General features: G+C 37.4%; 2 protein-coding genes across 2 annotated transcripts in view; both read right to left on the bottom strand.

The window, feature by feature from the left end:
• Positions 1-2633, bottom strand: part of pfdn1 (prefoldin subunit 1) — a 21956-nt gene extending 19323 nt beyond the window's left edge. The window contains exons 1-3 of the mRNA XM_016278629.1: positions 2535-2633; positions 1754-1920; positions 1579-1663 (exon numbers count right to left, since the gene is read on the bottom strand). Of these exons, the coding sequence (XP_016134115.1) occupies positions 1579-1663; positions 1754-1920; positions 2535-2567 (285 nt within the window). The 5' untranslated portion in view covers positions 2568-2633. The remainder of the gene's footprint in view (positions 1-1578; positions 1664-1753; positions 1921-2534) is intronic.
• Positions 2634-4459: 1826 nt separating this feature from the next.
• LOC107590028 (proheparin-binding EGF-like growth factor) lies at positions 4460-7399 on the bottom strand. Its single transcript, XM_016278627.1, has 6 exons — positions 7267-7399; positions 6726-6929; positions 5570-5759; positions 5072-5227; positions 4888-4976; positions 4460-4804 (listed from the first exon to the last, which is right to left on the bottom strand). The coding sequence occupies exons 1-5, from the start codon at positions 7307-7309 to the stop codon at positions 4901-4903; spliced, it is 669 nt and encodes a 222-aa protein (XP_016134113.1). The 5' UTR covers positions 7310-7399; the 3' UTR covers positions 4460-4804; positions 4888-4900.
• Between the last annotated feature and the right edge of the window lie 6071 nt (positions 7400-13470).

Genomic DNA, 13470 nt, shown 5'->3' with positions numbered 1-13470 from the left:
CAGTGGACCGCGCTTAATTTGTTTAAAATTTTACAATGTTTAAAATTGAGTAGAAAAGTGCTAGGTTTCTAAAAAAGAATGAATAGAGCATATATAGGCTACAACTGGGTTGTAGAAACACAACTGGGTTGCCTGACATAAAGAGACGTAAACCCCAAAACAGAGCTTTAAACTTGCGCAATACGCAAATATCTGCTAAGTGTGCTACTTATCTTTGTCAACCATGTGCACACGCGCTCTCTCTCCACTGTGGATAAACGCGCTTGCTTTCTGAAAACACTGGTTAGCTTGCATTTTAGCGATCTCCACTTCAATATTCTATTCTCAGAAAAGTGTAATTCATCAAGTGTTCATTTATGACACACACCGAGAGAGAGAGAGAGAGAGAGAGAGAAAGAGAGAGAGGCTGTGTATGTATGAATTACCACCGTTTTGCCGCGTTTCTCTATTAACAGTAAAGCTGTGGCTTTAATTCCTTTAGAAACAATGATGCTACCAGCTCCTTGTTGAGAAAGATAATGTAGCTCGAGCGATTAAGCTATTTAGTTGATAAAACTGCGGGGCAGCGCTAGAAAATTTGTTCCTGAATGTCTGAGTTCGCGCCGCAACGTGATCTGTGTGTGTGACTGAACTTAACATCAAACTGCTTCTGTTTCACATAAATGCTGGCACAGATGTGCACGTTCGGCTAGAGTTGCTTTGAACTCGTGCATCTTCGGAAGCGGACCTGCGTGGAAAGTTCGAAAAAATGTGCACACCGCCACGCGAAACGACATTGCGCGCAGTCAAAGCGAACTTGCGGACACGTCGAGTATAAATCAGCCTTGAGCGTGAGTGGGTTAGATACAGTGAAGACAGCGCGTTTAGAACTCTTCTCATTTTTTTTTTATTTATTGTAGAGTGTGTTAATTTGTGCAATGATAACCTACCAGCAATGTAAATGATTTTTTAAATATATTAGATTGAGTACATGACAATATAAATTTATTAGAACAAGTACATTATTATTTATGGGCTTAAAAACAAGATGCAAACAATCAGAATATTGTACCTGGTGGGGAGTGCACAATGTAAACATGAAACATATGCCATTACCTATATTGTACTGTGGTACAGTTATGGAGGCCCTTCATAATGCAGAGGTCAGCTGCCTGCTCTGCCAATAGTTAGAAATGGCACTATAGTATGCAGTGTTTAATAAACAGCTGTTTTTCTAAATTCTACTGAGGTGAAATTCAGTGCAGTCATGTATTGTGATACGTATCGTATCGTGGCCTCTATATCGTGATATGTATCGCATCGTGGTATCTGTATCATGATACGTATCGTATCGTGACATTGCTGGTGATACACAGCCCTAATTTACACTAATGCCGTGTGTCACATACAACACTTCTAAAATGTGGGTTCATCGACTTACTTTGTTTATACCTGTACTAAACACTGAACACTTGTGATTGGATCTCAACAGATGGATGTTAATACCAGATGTAGACATGTAAATCAGTATTCCTGCTTAACACAGCTTTGAGGTGCATGACCGTGTGTAACTGACATGTTTTTGTACTCCTAACTTACCTCAAGCTCTTTGATCTTCTCATCTGCCGTCTTCTGCTTTTCCAAAAGCTGATTGGCGATCTCATCTTTTGACTGTAAAATGAACCTGGAAAAAAGTGAGAAGGTGGTCAAAACAATGAACAGAGTAAAAAATTTGCATTCAGGGCAGCTTTTACACCAACAAAAATGTACATACATGCGTCCCGCTCCCTCATACATGCGGGTGGTGTTAGGGAGTGACGTGATCTCTGCTTGTGTGAGGTTGGCGTGCTTCTTCATGCGGCTCAGCTGTTCGATCTGCAGGTCAGCCAGCTTCACCTTTTGCTGGGTGTCAATCATTTTAGCCTGCAGCTCTGCAAAGGCCTGTGGCATACAGATGTGTAGATTGCAGTTTGAGTTAAATGAGATTTTAAATGCAATATCATCAACTCTTCTCATACCTTTAAACACATGTTTGTTTTAGATGTGAATGAGAAAGTTATTATAAAGGAACCTGAGGAAGGGTACTACATACTCAACTATATGGACTAAAGTGCAGCAATGACAGAAGCTTTATACTAGTCTTCCTATTTTTGCAAAACGTTTATAATGGTAATCATAGATTGCATCAAAAATATCGTAGTTCCTTATACCCAGCAACAAAGTTAACGTCAAATAACCAACAATTAAACAAAATGAGAGATATATTCTGTAAGCTTCCTACACCATTTTATGTATGTATACATATTAATTTATAAAGGGTTCACAGTAGTAAAAGTGTAATGCCTGTGATAGTTTGACATTGTGATATTATAAATAAAAATGAACAGGTTTCTAATGCACCGAGGTTGCATGTTGGTATATCACATTGCTTTTACAGTTTTATACCATAATTCTAATCTAACTGAGCTTAAAACCCCCTTTACTTGCTAAATTTATTCTGACGAAGCAATAAAACCGTGTAGTTTCTATGAATAAATCTGTAAACCCCTTTTTACCTTCTTCAACTCGAGGTCTACGGGAGCCGCCATGATGCTGAGTAAAACGAGTCACTGCGCATGCGCAAGATCGTTGCAAACCCTAGTGAGCGTACTTCCTAGACAGCATTTTCAGTTTCGAATAAACAGAGGGTTCTCAAAAATTCTCCCTAGATAGGCAGCACGGTATGTTTATAGACAGCCTCAGTCTCAAAATAGGGCAGCACAGGAATCGCACAGTACACAAGTGACAAGATATTAAACGTGTGTAAAACTTATTTATTCAATGTGATGTTAATGTAAGTGTAAATATGTAATGCTGTTACAGTGGCAATGCCACAAATGCTTCAAAAGCATATAATTTGTGCTGCCCTTTCTATTTTTACAGCCAATTTTGCACTACATCTGAAATGTTTCACCTCAGTGAGACATTGCTCAAGAAAACCTTTGTAATTATCAACATGTATACAAATGTATATGAGATGTATGTCACCACATAACATTTTTATATCCATACTCACCCCAGTGACCTTTCAGTAGTTTAAACCTTACAACATGCCTTTACATATACCAACATATCCCGACTCACTGCACTTAAATCGAGAAAAAAAGTGACAAATATTCTACCAGACCTGCATCTTTCCAGAGTTACTAATATAAACACTGAACACAAGATCACACACACTTAGAAAGTCACAATGTTTATTGCACAATTGTTTATTAAAGTGAAACAGCAGTAATATCATTGGTTGAAAATGTTTGGTTATCATTGAAATTATTATTATCATCATTATTATCATTAAATGTTCCCTCCTGGTGGAATGACCTGCCCAACTCAATCCGAGCAGCTGAGTCCTTAGCCATCTTCAAGAATCGGCTAAAAACACATATCTTCCATCTTTATTTGACCCTCTAACTCTAGCACTCTCTATTCTAATTCTATTCTTTATTAAAAAAATAATTTATAGACTTGCACTCAAGTCATTCATTTACTAACTGCTTATTTTCTTAAAAAACTAACTAACACTAGCTTCTCTAATCTTTTTGTATTCTATCTATTTATTATACAATTAACAAAAGCAAAAAGGTCTCTAACACTAGCTTGCTTTATTCTTTTTCTATTCTATGTTTTCTTTTTATTTATTATATAATAAAAAAAAAAACTTGCTTCGTGTACTGCATTAAGCGGAGACTTGTTATAGCACTTGCATATCATTGCTCTTTTGTTGATTTTGATGACTTCCATTGTCCTCATTTGTAAGTCGCTTTGGATAAAAGCGTCAGCTAAATGACTAAATGTAAATGTAATCATTGCTTAAAATTAGTAAATAAAATCATGTTATTTTATACTATACACATAGCACTTAAAATACTTTGATAAACATATTCCATTTAATTTCACTTAATTTAAGCTACACTTTCTCAGTAAGACCTACAAAGCCCTGCGTCTGACATCCCACCACAGTACATGATTTAATTGATTGCATTTTTAGAGCTCCGCAAATCTGTTTACGTCACAGTTTAGCTATAATATTATTAAAACTTTACTGGGTCTTCCATATGTGATTGCAAAGTCTGTCATGCAACTTCAGTCCTATTAGAACATTACACTCTAAAAAATGCTGGGTTAAATACAACCCAGCACTGGGTAAAATATGGACAAACCCAGCTATTGGGTTGTTTTCAACCAACAGTTGTGTTAAATGTTTAACCCAACCTTCTGGGCAGTAACCCAACTGCAGGGTCAAAACAACCCAATCGCTGGGTTTGTCCATATTTTACCCAGCGCTGGGTTGTATTTAACCCAGCATTTTTTTTGAGTGTATTTGATTGTATCTATCAATAATAAATATCTACACAATAAAAACACATTTACAAAATTGTTACATATCAAAATAAATAACCATTATAAATAAATAATTACAAGTGCTTTGTGGTGTTTCCGACAGTACTATAGATTTAACCTGATGGGAGAAACCAGAAATATCCTTTTTAGAATAAATAAATAAAGCAACGAATAAAAAAAAGGAACTTGATTACAGTTGCCACACATTCATCCGGTTCAGTCCTCTCTGTATGTTCTCCACAAGGAGAATAGGTTGAAAAGGACATTGTACTGCACATGGAAGCAGCGTTCAAAACATCCTTCATGCCAGTGTAGACAGCCGCCATGACTGTAAGACAATTTGAACGGGGGCACGAATTTTTGAAAAGTATTTGTGCCCCTGGTTACTCCTCAGTCCTCAGTGCTATCTATCCATGGGTCACATGTCCTTTTGGGTTTCTTCTTCCTGTAAAACAGTAAAAAATATGATTTTACATTAATTTGAATATTTAACAAATAAAACCTGGCCATTAATTGAGAACTATTTACCTTTCTTCCCTTATCACTTCTGCACTGACGTTACTTCAAGTTTGACCTTTTCTTCACTTTCTACATCAGCGTCATCTTTTTTGTGGTACCTGTAAGAAAACCATTCTGAATATCTAAGGAATTTTGTAAAACAACAATGGTTTAATGATTAAGAATAATATAATGCTGATTCATGGTAACCTACCTTAGTGCCAGCAGAATAGCGATAACTGCGAGACACATGAGGGACAGGACCACCGCTATGACCGCTAGAGCTGTGGTCCGGCTGTAACGCTGTTCCTTCTTAATAACTGGTAGCGTGAATATATGGCATCTCTCTCCTGAGTATCCTGCTTTACATCTGTAAGAAACACAAGTCAAAAGATCTAAATTAGTTTAAGTGCACAATAGGAGAATCATATCAAGAGACAAAATAAATTCATTTAGATTAAACTCCTATTTTGTAAAAGCAATAATTCTATTATCTCTAACTGTTTTACTTTTTTTGCTCTAATTTTGTGCTATTCTGATCTGCTATTCAAACTGTATATTGTAATATTCCTGATATATTAGGGGCCTTTATATGATTAACTGCTTGGTTTTTTTTCCTCACACAAATGTCTGCTAGATGAATAAAAGCAAAGGTTGAGCCTAAAACAAAAGATGTGCTTAATTTGTTGAACAAAAACTGCATGAAACTCACACACAAGAATGAGTGTTCAACTCCTTCAGATGCTGACACGCTCCATGAATGCAGAAATCTTTGTATTCCTCCAGGCATGGGTTCTTCTTTCTTCCCTTGCCTTTTCCTTTGGCCTTCCTTTTTCCTTTTTTTGTCTTCTTCTCAGTAGTGGGAATCGCTGACGGATGTTTGGGTTTGGTGGAAAATGCCACTGTTGAGCGAGAAAGAGCGATGATGTCAGTCCATGATGATCTAATATCGTACAATAGTCTAATGCACTCAGTTCATATATTCACATGTTCACTAGCATTTCCTGTGGAAGTATACAACACTTAATTTGATTATTTTTAATAATATAATTATAATAAATTGGTTAAACGCAAATAGCACCTAGTGTGTGATTACAATTTATATATAAAAAAGTATATTATAAAGCATACATTATATTTACTATACCATGTTATATTTTTGGAGTACTTGTTGTGTAAAATGTGTGTTTATTGAAGACATCTGTATCAGCACTGGACATTAAAGCACTGGCTGACCACTTTTACAAATTGCATTAAAGGGGTCATATGATGCTTTTTTAAAGATAATTATTTGGTGTAACAGAATATGTTGACATGCTTTAATGTTCAAAAAACACATTATATTTCAAATACTGTACATTATTGTAGGTCCTCTATGCCCTGCCTCTCTCAAACGCTTCGTTTTCTACAAAGTCCCTCCTTCCGACAAGCGCAGTCTGCTCTGATTGGCCAGCTGACCCAGTGCATTGTGATTGGCCGAACACTGCAAGCACTCGTCGGAAATGTAACGCTTCTTACCATAAGCGCGGGCTTCATCTTTCAAAATAAATGTAAAGACAGAGCCCGAAAGGGGAACAGAGTCGCGTGACAGACACAGTGATGAAGCTGGTATGTGTTTGCAGTACACAAGCCACGGTTAAGACAGCTGACTCCATTGTGATGTGACCCCTCCCCCCCTTTCTCTCTCAATTTCAATTCAATTTCAATCTCTCTCTCTCTCGAAGAATATCTCTTTGGTTTTGAGACTTCAGTCTTTGCAACTTTAGGGAGCTTATCTATTCACAATCAGCTTGTAACACTCCAAAGAGAAAGGAAAACTTGAAATCACATCATATGACCCCTTTTTAAGAGAAATGAAGCAAGTCTACCTCTTGGTTGGTTTGAGTCATAATCCACAGAGAGATCATAATCTTCATCATAATCATGCTCTTCATACACATTCGTCCCTCTGTCCACCTGCTGCCCTGTCGGGTTTGTTTTCTCTAGGGTGTGAAAGAGGCTGACCACTGTTGTTCTGGGTTTGGCACTCTCAAACCTGTCCACAGAGGCGCCACTGCACACCTTGAGTAACACTGGAACAGAACAAGACCCTTTATAGATATATAAAACGCATATTTTGTGTATCTTGCATACAGTCGATATGTAAAAGAAAAGAAAAAAACTGAAAGCTGACGGTGATTATAGATACGCGTCGCGTGTAGTGTAAAATCTTCAGTTAAAACACGGAATAACCAGAAAATTATATGAGTAATCTGTCAAAACTAGTTAGAACAGCAACTAATAGCAGCGAATTATATATTTTTTAAATGAAAAATGTCGCTTGAAAGAACCTCGTGTAACAAAGTGCCACATACTGGGCAGGTCCCATGCAAGTTAAGTTATTAAGAAGCCATTGTTTTAAACACTTACCGAGACAATGGACGAGAAAGATCGCAATTCGTAACGTCTTCATATTTCTTTTAGTAGAATCCGAGATATTACAGGATCAGAAATTGATGCCTCAAGCACCGTCCGCGATCTGGACTCAATGCGCGTGTGGGGGACTGTGTCAAAAGTCTCGTGCGGAGAGCGTGAGCCGGTGCAGTTATATAGACCCACACACACTTCCCTTTTATGAATCACTGGCCACAGCTAATCAATCAGCAGCAGCACGTAAGACAAAGGTAATATATTGTAATATAGTCCATTTCGAGGAGTGAGAACCAGAAGGGCGTAAGTGACATTTTGGGTGAAATGGAGATATATCAGTCATTCTTGAGAAGTGGGACAAAACGGTGCAAAATTGAAAAAATAAAACCTTGTACTCAGACAAATGAAACTACATTTATGTATCCTATATGTACTAAGCTACTGAGCTATGCTTTGATACAACCTCCCAACTTTTCTCTTTTTTAACAAAATGTGCTTCTTCTTTTTTTTTTTTTACCTTGGACTGTGTAATATAATTTCAGCTTTATCTTTAACAGCATTCAAGATGTTTTTAACATTTCAAAACACATTCTGGTGTTAGCAGACAGATTACACGTTCACATGTGACCAACAATTCCACAACAAATATAAAATATCATAATGAAATATCAAAATATTCAACTGACACATCAGACGGTGGTGACGAAAACCTGAATTTGTAATCATTTTAACGATCAAATACATTGAATCAGTCAATTACTGTATTAAAACAAACACAACAAACAGTGAGTATGATATTGTTTATAAAGCTTAATTATCTAAATATTTCAAATAATTTCCTCAGAAATTGGAAGATGGTGTTGACATATCATGGCTGTGACACAGGAAATATTAACATTAGGATTTAAAATATTCTAAAACTATAAAACTTAGCAGAGCCTGTCTGACACTGCTGTACTCTGCAGAGGTGAACTGTGGCAAGGGGGTCCGACTCCTTTACAGTGACAGCTGCCCCTGATATTCCCTGAACATTTTATTGAATGTCTGACGGTGTTGACAAAAAGTGGGGATGCAACTTTAAAATCTTATGAAACATGCATGTGTCATTAAAACAACAACCTTGCTTTGATATGAGATATTATTAAGTGTTGCTTTTGATAAAACAAGCTCTTTTTCATCATTAAAAAAAACATTTTTATCCATTTTATTGCATATGCATGATTGAACCCTTCTCTGTGGACACTGTTTTAGATGTAGTGAGAGGACATTAACAAACACAGATTTGGTATAATAATGAGAACATTAAATTGAAGGTGATAATTGTGTTAAATACATTCTATTATTAATCCCTCATGACATTTAAAATTGAAAATATTTTTTAAAGCTAATAGTAGTTACCCTTGCTGGACCTCTTTTGTCCAACGTCTCAAGAATGACTGATATATCAAATGAAAGCTCTTGATGAGCTCTTTCTACTGCCAAAAGGACACAAGTGAATTCTTAATAATTTTAGAGTTATTAGAAACCAAAAGACTTAACTCTGAACATACGAAGCCAGTTGGTTTTTGTTTTGGCCCTCTTGTAAAGTTGGTGAAAAGTCACTTACTCCCTTCTGGTTCTCACCCCTCGATTTGGTCCAGACTGATTGATAATTTGACACGACACTAATTTAAGGGGACAGCAGTGTCACAGGTTTATTATGGTCCAGTCAATAATAGTCAATTTTAAGATGGCAATTAGTTTCTAGGTCTAAACTGGTTGACCAGCTACTGTGTTCCAAAAACAGATTAAACTTGAAACTGGTATGACCAACTCATAGCTGGTTTGGGGATTATCCACAAGTTTGGTGAATTTTTCAGCAGGGAACCTATATATAGCATCTGTAAAAGATTTGGTCAAGATGCTCAAGAAGACCTTAAAAGAAAAGTTTATACACAAAGTTAAATCTGTCAATGATTACTTAAGTATATGCATTGCATGCATTTCAGATTAATAAACGTGATAATCCGAAGTTGGATCACTGGCACCACCTTGTGCTCAAAAATATAATATCACAATATGCAGTGATTATGCTTGCACACAAACAAAAAAAACAAAAAAACAATGTGCATAAAGCAGAGACAATACATTTGTGAATGTTTATTAACCATGAGAAATCAAAGACAAACCAACAGAGGGGACTGCAACAGCTACAATAATGAAAATTAAAATATGCATCTTGTGAAGCAGCCGGACAAGAAAACAAAAACATTTTCCAGTTTATTTTTAAAAATCAGTTTCAACAAAGTTCTTTCCGCATTAGAAAAAGTGGAGATGCAGCACCTCGTGCCATGCGAGGCCAGTGTTCTACAGTCTCTGAACGATATATCTGGAGGATATTTACAAGCATGACTAGTGGGGTAGAGGACAATCACCATGACTTGAGCTCGACGGCTGACCCTTCACCTCAGGAATTGCAGGGAATATAATACTGATTCCAACGCTGAGGTTCAGGTGGGCAAGGAGTGAATCTGATTCTTCCCATAGTCATCATCAAAAAAAAAAAAAAACCAGAAGGCCTCAGCAAAATCGAGACGACCCAACACTCAAATAAATTCCTTCAGGAGCATCTACATGTCCCAGCCCCCTCCCATGCCATTCATGCCGACTGATCCACGGCTGCCGCCATAATAACTGTTGTTCATTCCACCCTGGCTACCTGTAGACGTACAGAAATAAATGTGAGACAACCAGAAAAGTAAGAAAAATTTGAAAATATACAATAAAAATTGTGCAAAGTTAAAACGCACTGTAGTCACTCAAACTGAGAGACCATTTTGAAGGCTCAGGAAACCTTTGCAGGTGTTTTGAGTTGATTAGCCGATTGGCATGTCACCATATTCTAATTTGTTGAGAGTGAATTGGTGGGTTTTTGTTAAATGTGAGCCATAATCATCACAATTAAAAGAACCAAAGACTTAAACTACTTCAGTCTGTGTGCATTGAATTTATTTAATACACGAGTATCACAATTTGAGTTGAAATAAATGAACATTTCCACGACATTCTAATTTATTGAGATGCACCTGTATATAAAAAAAAGCACATGCAGGATGGCTAAAGCACACAAATGTGGCACATTGGGAAAAGAAGCGGGTCTCACCTCCACCGTATCCTCCACGTCGCACCCGATCGAAGGATCCCCCACGACTCGTGCCGTTGTAGCCCCGGCCTCCTCCGCTGGGTCGGTCGTAAGGCCCAGGTCTCTGCATGCTCATGCCTTTACGTGGGGGTTCATAATGTGTCCGTACTTCAGCTCGGCTGCTCTTAAAGATCTCAATATACCTACAACCATACAGATGAGAATTAAGGTGCAATTCAAGGACTCAAAACACTCTTGTTTAGTAGTAAAACAGACACCAAAGAAGAAGAAAAGAAAAAAAAACATACGATACTGTGAACATTCCCCTGTGCTACATGTACAATATACATGCATTTGAGAGTTTGATATTAGCACATTCTTGACTTCATCTTATTGTATACATCTCCAATCTAAAGAAAATAAAAAAGTATACTTTTAATAGTTTACCCAAAAATGAAAATACACTCACCCTCAGGCATTCCAAGATGTAGAGGAGTTTCTTTCTTCATTTAAACAAATTTTGCTTACCAATGGATCCATCATTAGACATTTTAACTTTAAATGGACAATTCTGGCCAAAATGTGAGTCCACAATCCATAACACTTCCTCCAGTAAAAAATTATTCAACCCTCGTTGTCCTCTTACATTAAAACCGTTTTCGTTGCTTGATCTGTGCATATTTTTCTCCTGATTGAGACGACTTTTTTACTGGAGAAAGCAATATTATAGATAGAGGAATGGTTTGAAGTTAAAAACACCTTAATGATAGATTTATTACAAACAGACAGCTTTGTACTTATAGACGTTAGTTGATGGACTGGACTTGTGTGGACTGTGATGTTTTATCTGCTGTTTGGACTCTCATTCTGACGGCACCCATTCACTGCATAGTGTTCCACTGGTGAATGCTAAATTTCTCCAAATCTGTTCTGATCAAGAAACAAACCCATCTACATCTTGGACACCCTGAAGGCGAATAAACTTTCACCAAACATTCATTTTTGGGTGAACTATTCCTTTAATAATATCTTTGCTGTATCCGTTTGCTGTACCATCCATGCATTAAACTCTAACGTTTACTTCAACATGACAGTAAATATCGACCCGTTACACAATCCAGTCTAAAGTGGTATTCAAACTGGCTGCTGGAAGGCACTTGTTTACATGCTTAAGAATTAGAAATCCCATGATGCCCAAGTGCACCACTGCTACGCACTAGAGGTCGACCGATATGGGTTTTTCACTGGCCGATGCCGATATTTAAAAATCGGGGCAGCCGATGGCCGATATATGATGCAGATTTTTTGGCCGATTTTCTTAATCAGCCCAGAAGTTGTCTGAATTGCATGTGTTTCTACTTTCACATGCAAATGACTTGTTGCACTTATGAATATGATAACTTTCTGGCATCAATTCTAGTAGGGTAAAACTTAATTACGCTTTCGAAATGTTCTGTTTTGCCTTGACATCATTAGCTGAAGCAGTGTGTGAACAAGAAGTGGCTGCAGAGTGCGAGTTGCTCCGTCTCTCACGCAGCCAGAGAGATTCTTCGGCATTCCGCAACAATGCTTAGCTGCCCGCAGATGCACCTGCCTATAAATGGGCCTAATTTGCAGCACAATCGGCCAATGCCGATTAATAATAAAAAAATAAAAAAAGCCAAAAATCGTCCGGCCGATCAATCGGTCGACCTCTACTATGCACTAAATATGCATTCAGCCTTTTTGAATCCAGACATTTTCATGACAAATAAAAACACATAGGAAAACAAAACAGTAGGAGTCCATCAAGGCACTGGGAGCCCTCTGGTAAAGACGTGTGCGTGTCGATGTGTAAGCTCATGTTGCATACCACTTTGAATGTTTACTGTAGTAGGTGTTTACCAAATGAAAAACAGCTTAACCATCCAATCTTTATATTAGTGGTGTCCACTTCAAGCTTCACTGGTAGCTGGCGCAGAAAACGCTTTAAATATATAACATTATTAAACTGACTGACCACTAATGTTTACTATGGACCAAAACCAGCATCTACTGAGTCTCTTATGAAAGCGCATTCTGAAACAAAGAGCGCCAGCAGGCCTCTGAAGGCCGGTAGCTTCACAACAAATACTGCTTAGTTTGACGCAAACAGGAATTGAGCCTGTAAAACTCTTAAACTGTGCATTATGAATAATAATTTTTAGAAAACGAATAACACAAATGATACCTTGATATAATTGGTATTTTCTCTGCTCGGCGTGGTCACGTTTGAACGTTTTTCTGCTTACCGTTCAGCGCAGAACATGATAACTTCCGGCGGGTTTCCACGCCCACTACCTCATTTGGAACCAACGTGTTGCTTCTTCTTCTTCTTGTTAGTTTTATGGCGGATTGCAACTATGATTTATCAGGTGCATTCCGCCACCTACTGTATCGGAGCATGCAGCATGGATTACGTCTCAATGAATGCGCTTTACATTATCAAAAAAAATTTTTTTTTAATAATAATTAAATATATATATATATATTATAGTACTACTATCTAAATCCTATAATATACCCCTGTATCCTTCAGATATTCCACAACAGCATCCTGTGCATCTTTAACCCCTTCTCCTGTTGTTCCCAAAACACCCTCAAGATTCCATTTTCTTCCTGTCTGATTTATCTTTTGGTTTAATCTAATCCTCTCTTCCCTATACTTCCTACAACGTAACAATATATGTTCTGCATTTTCTGTGATTTTACATTCCATGCATTCATCTGATTTACTTTTACCTAACAAAAACAATGTTTTATTTAACCCTGTGTGGTCAAACCTCAGCCTGGTTAGAACTGACTCCTCCCTTCTATTCCTTCCATTCACACCCTGTGCGTTGATAAGTTTCTGTATACTATAATATTTCCATCCACTATTATCCATGTCCCACCTGTCCTGCCATTTCTTCATCATTTCTTTTTTTAATTATTGCCTTAGCTTCTCCTTTACCAAAGGGAATATTTATAATATCGCTTGCCCTGGTTGATTTCTTTGCTATTTTGTCTGCTTTCTCATTCCCTTTTATATTTACATGAGCAGGTACCCAGCAGAATCTCACATC

This window comes from Sinocyclocheilus grahami, unplaced genomic scaffold (genome assembly GCF_001515645.1).
Source record: "Sinocyclocheilus grahami isolate Dianchi unplaced genomic scaffold, SAMN03320097.WGS_v1.1 scaffold124.1, whole genome shotgun sequence".
Taxonomy (NCBI): Eukaryota; Metazoa; Chordata; class Actinopteri; order Cypriniformes; family Cyprinidae; genus Sinocyclocheilus; species Sinocyclocheilus grahami.
The sequence above is the reverse complement of the archived record's forward strand: the minus strand, read 5'-3'. Positions and strand labels throughout refer to the sequence as shown.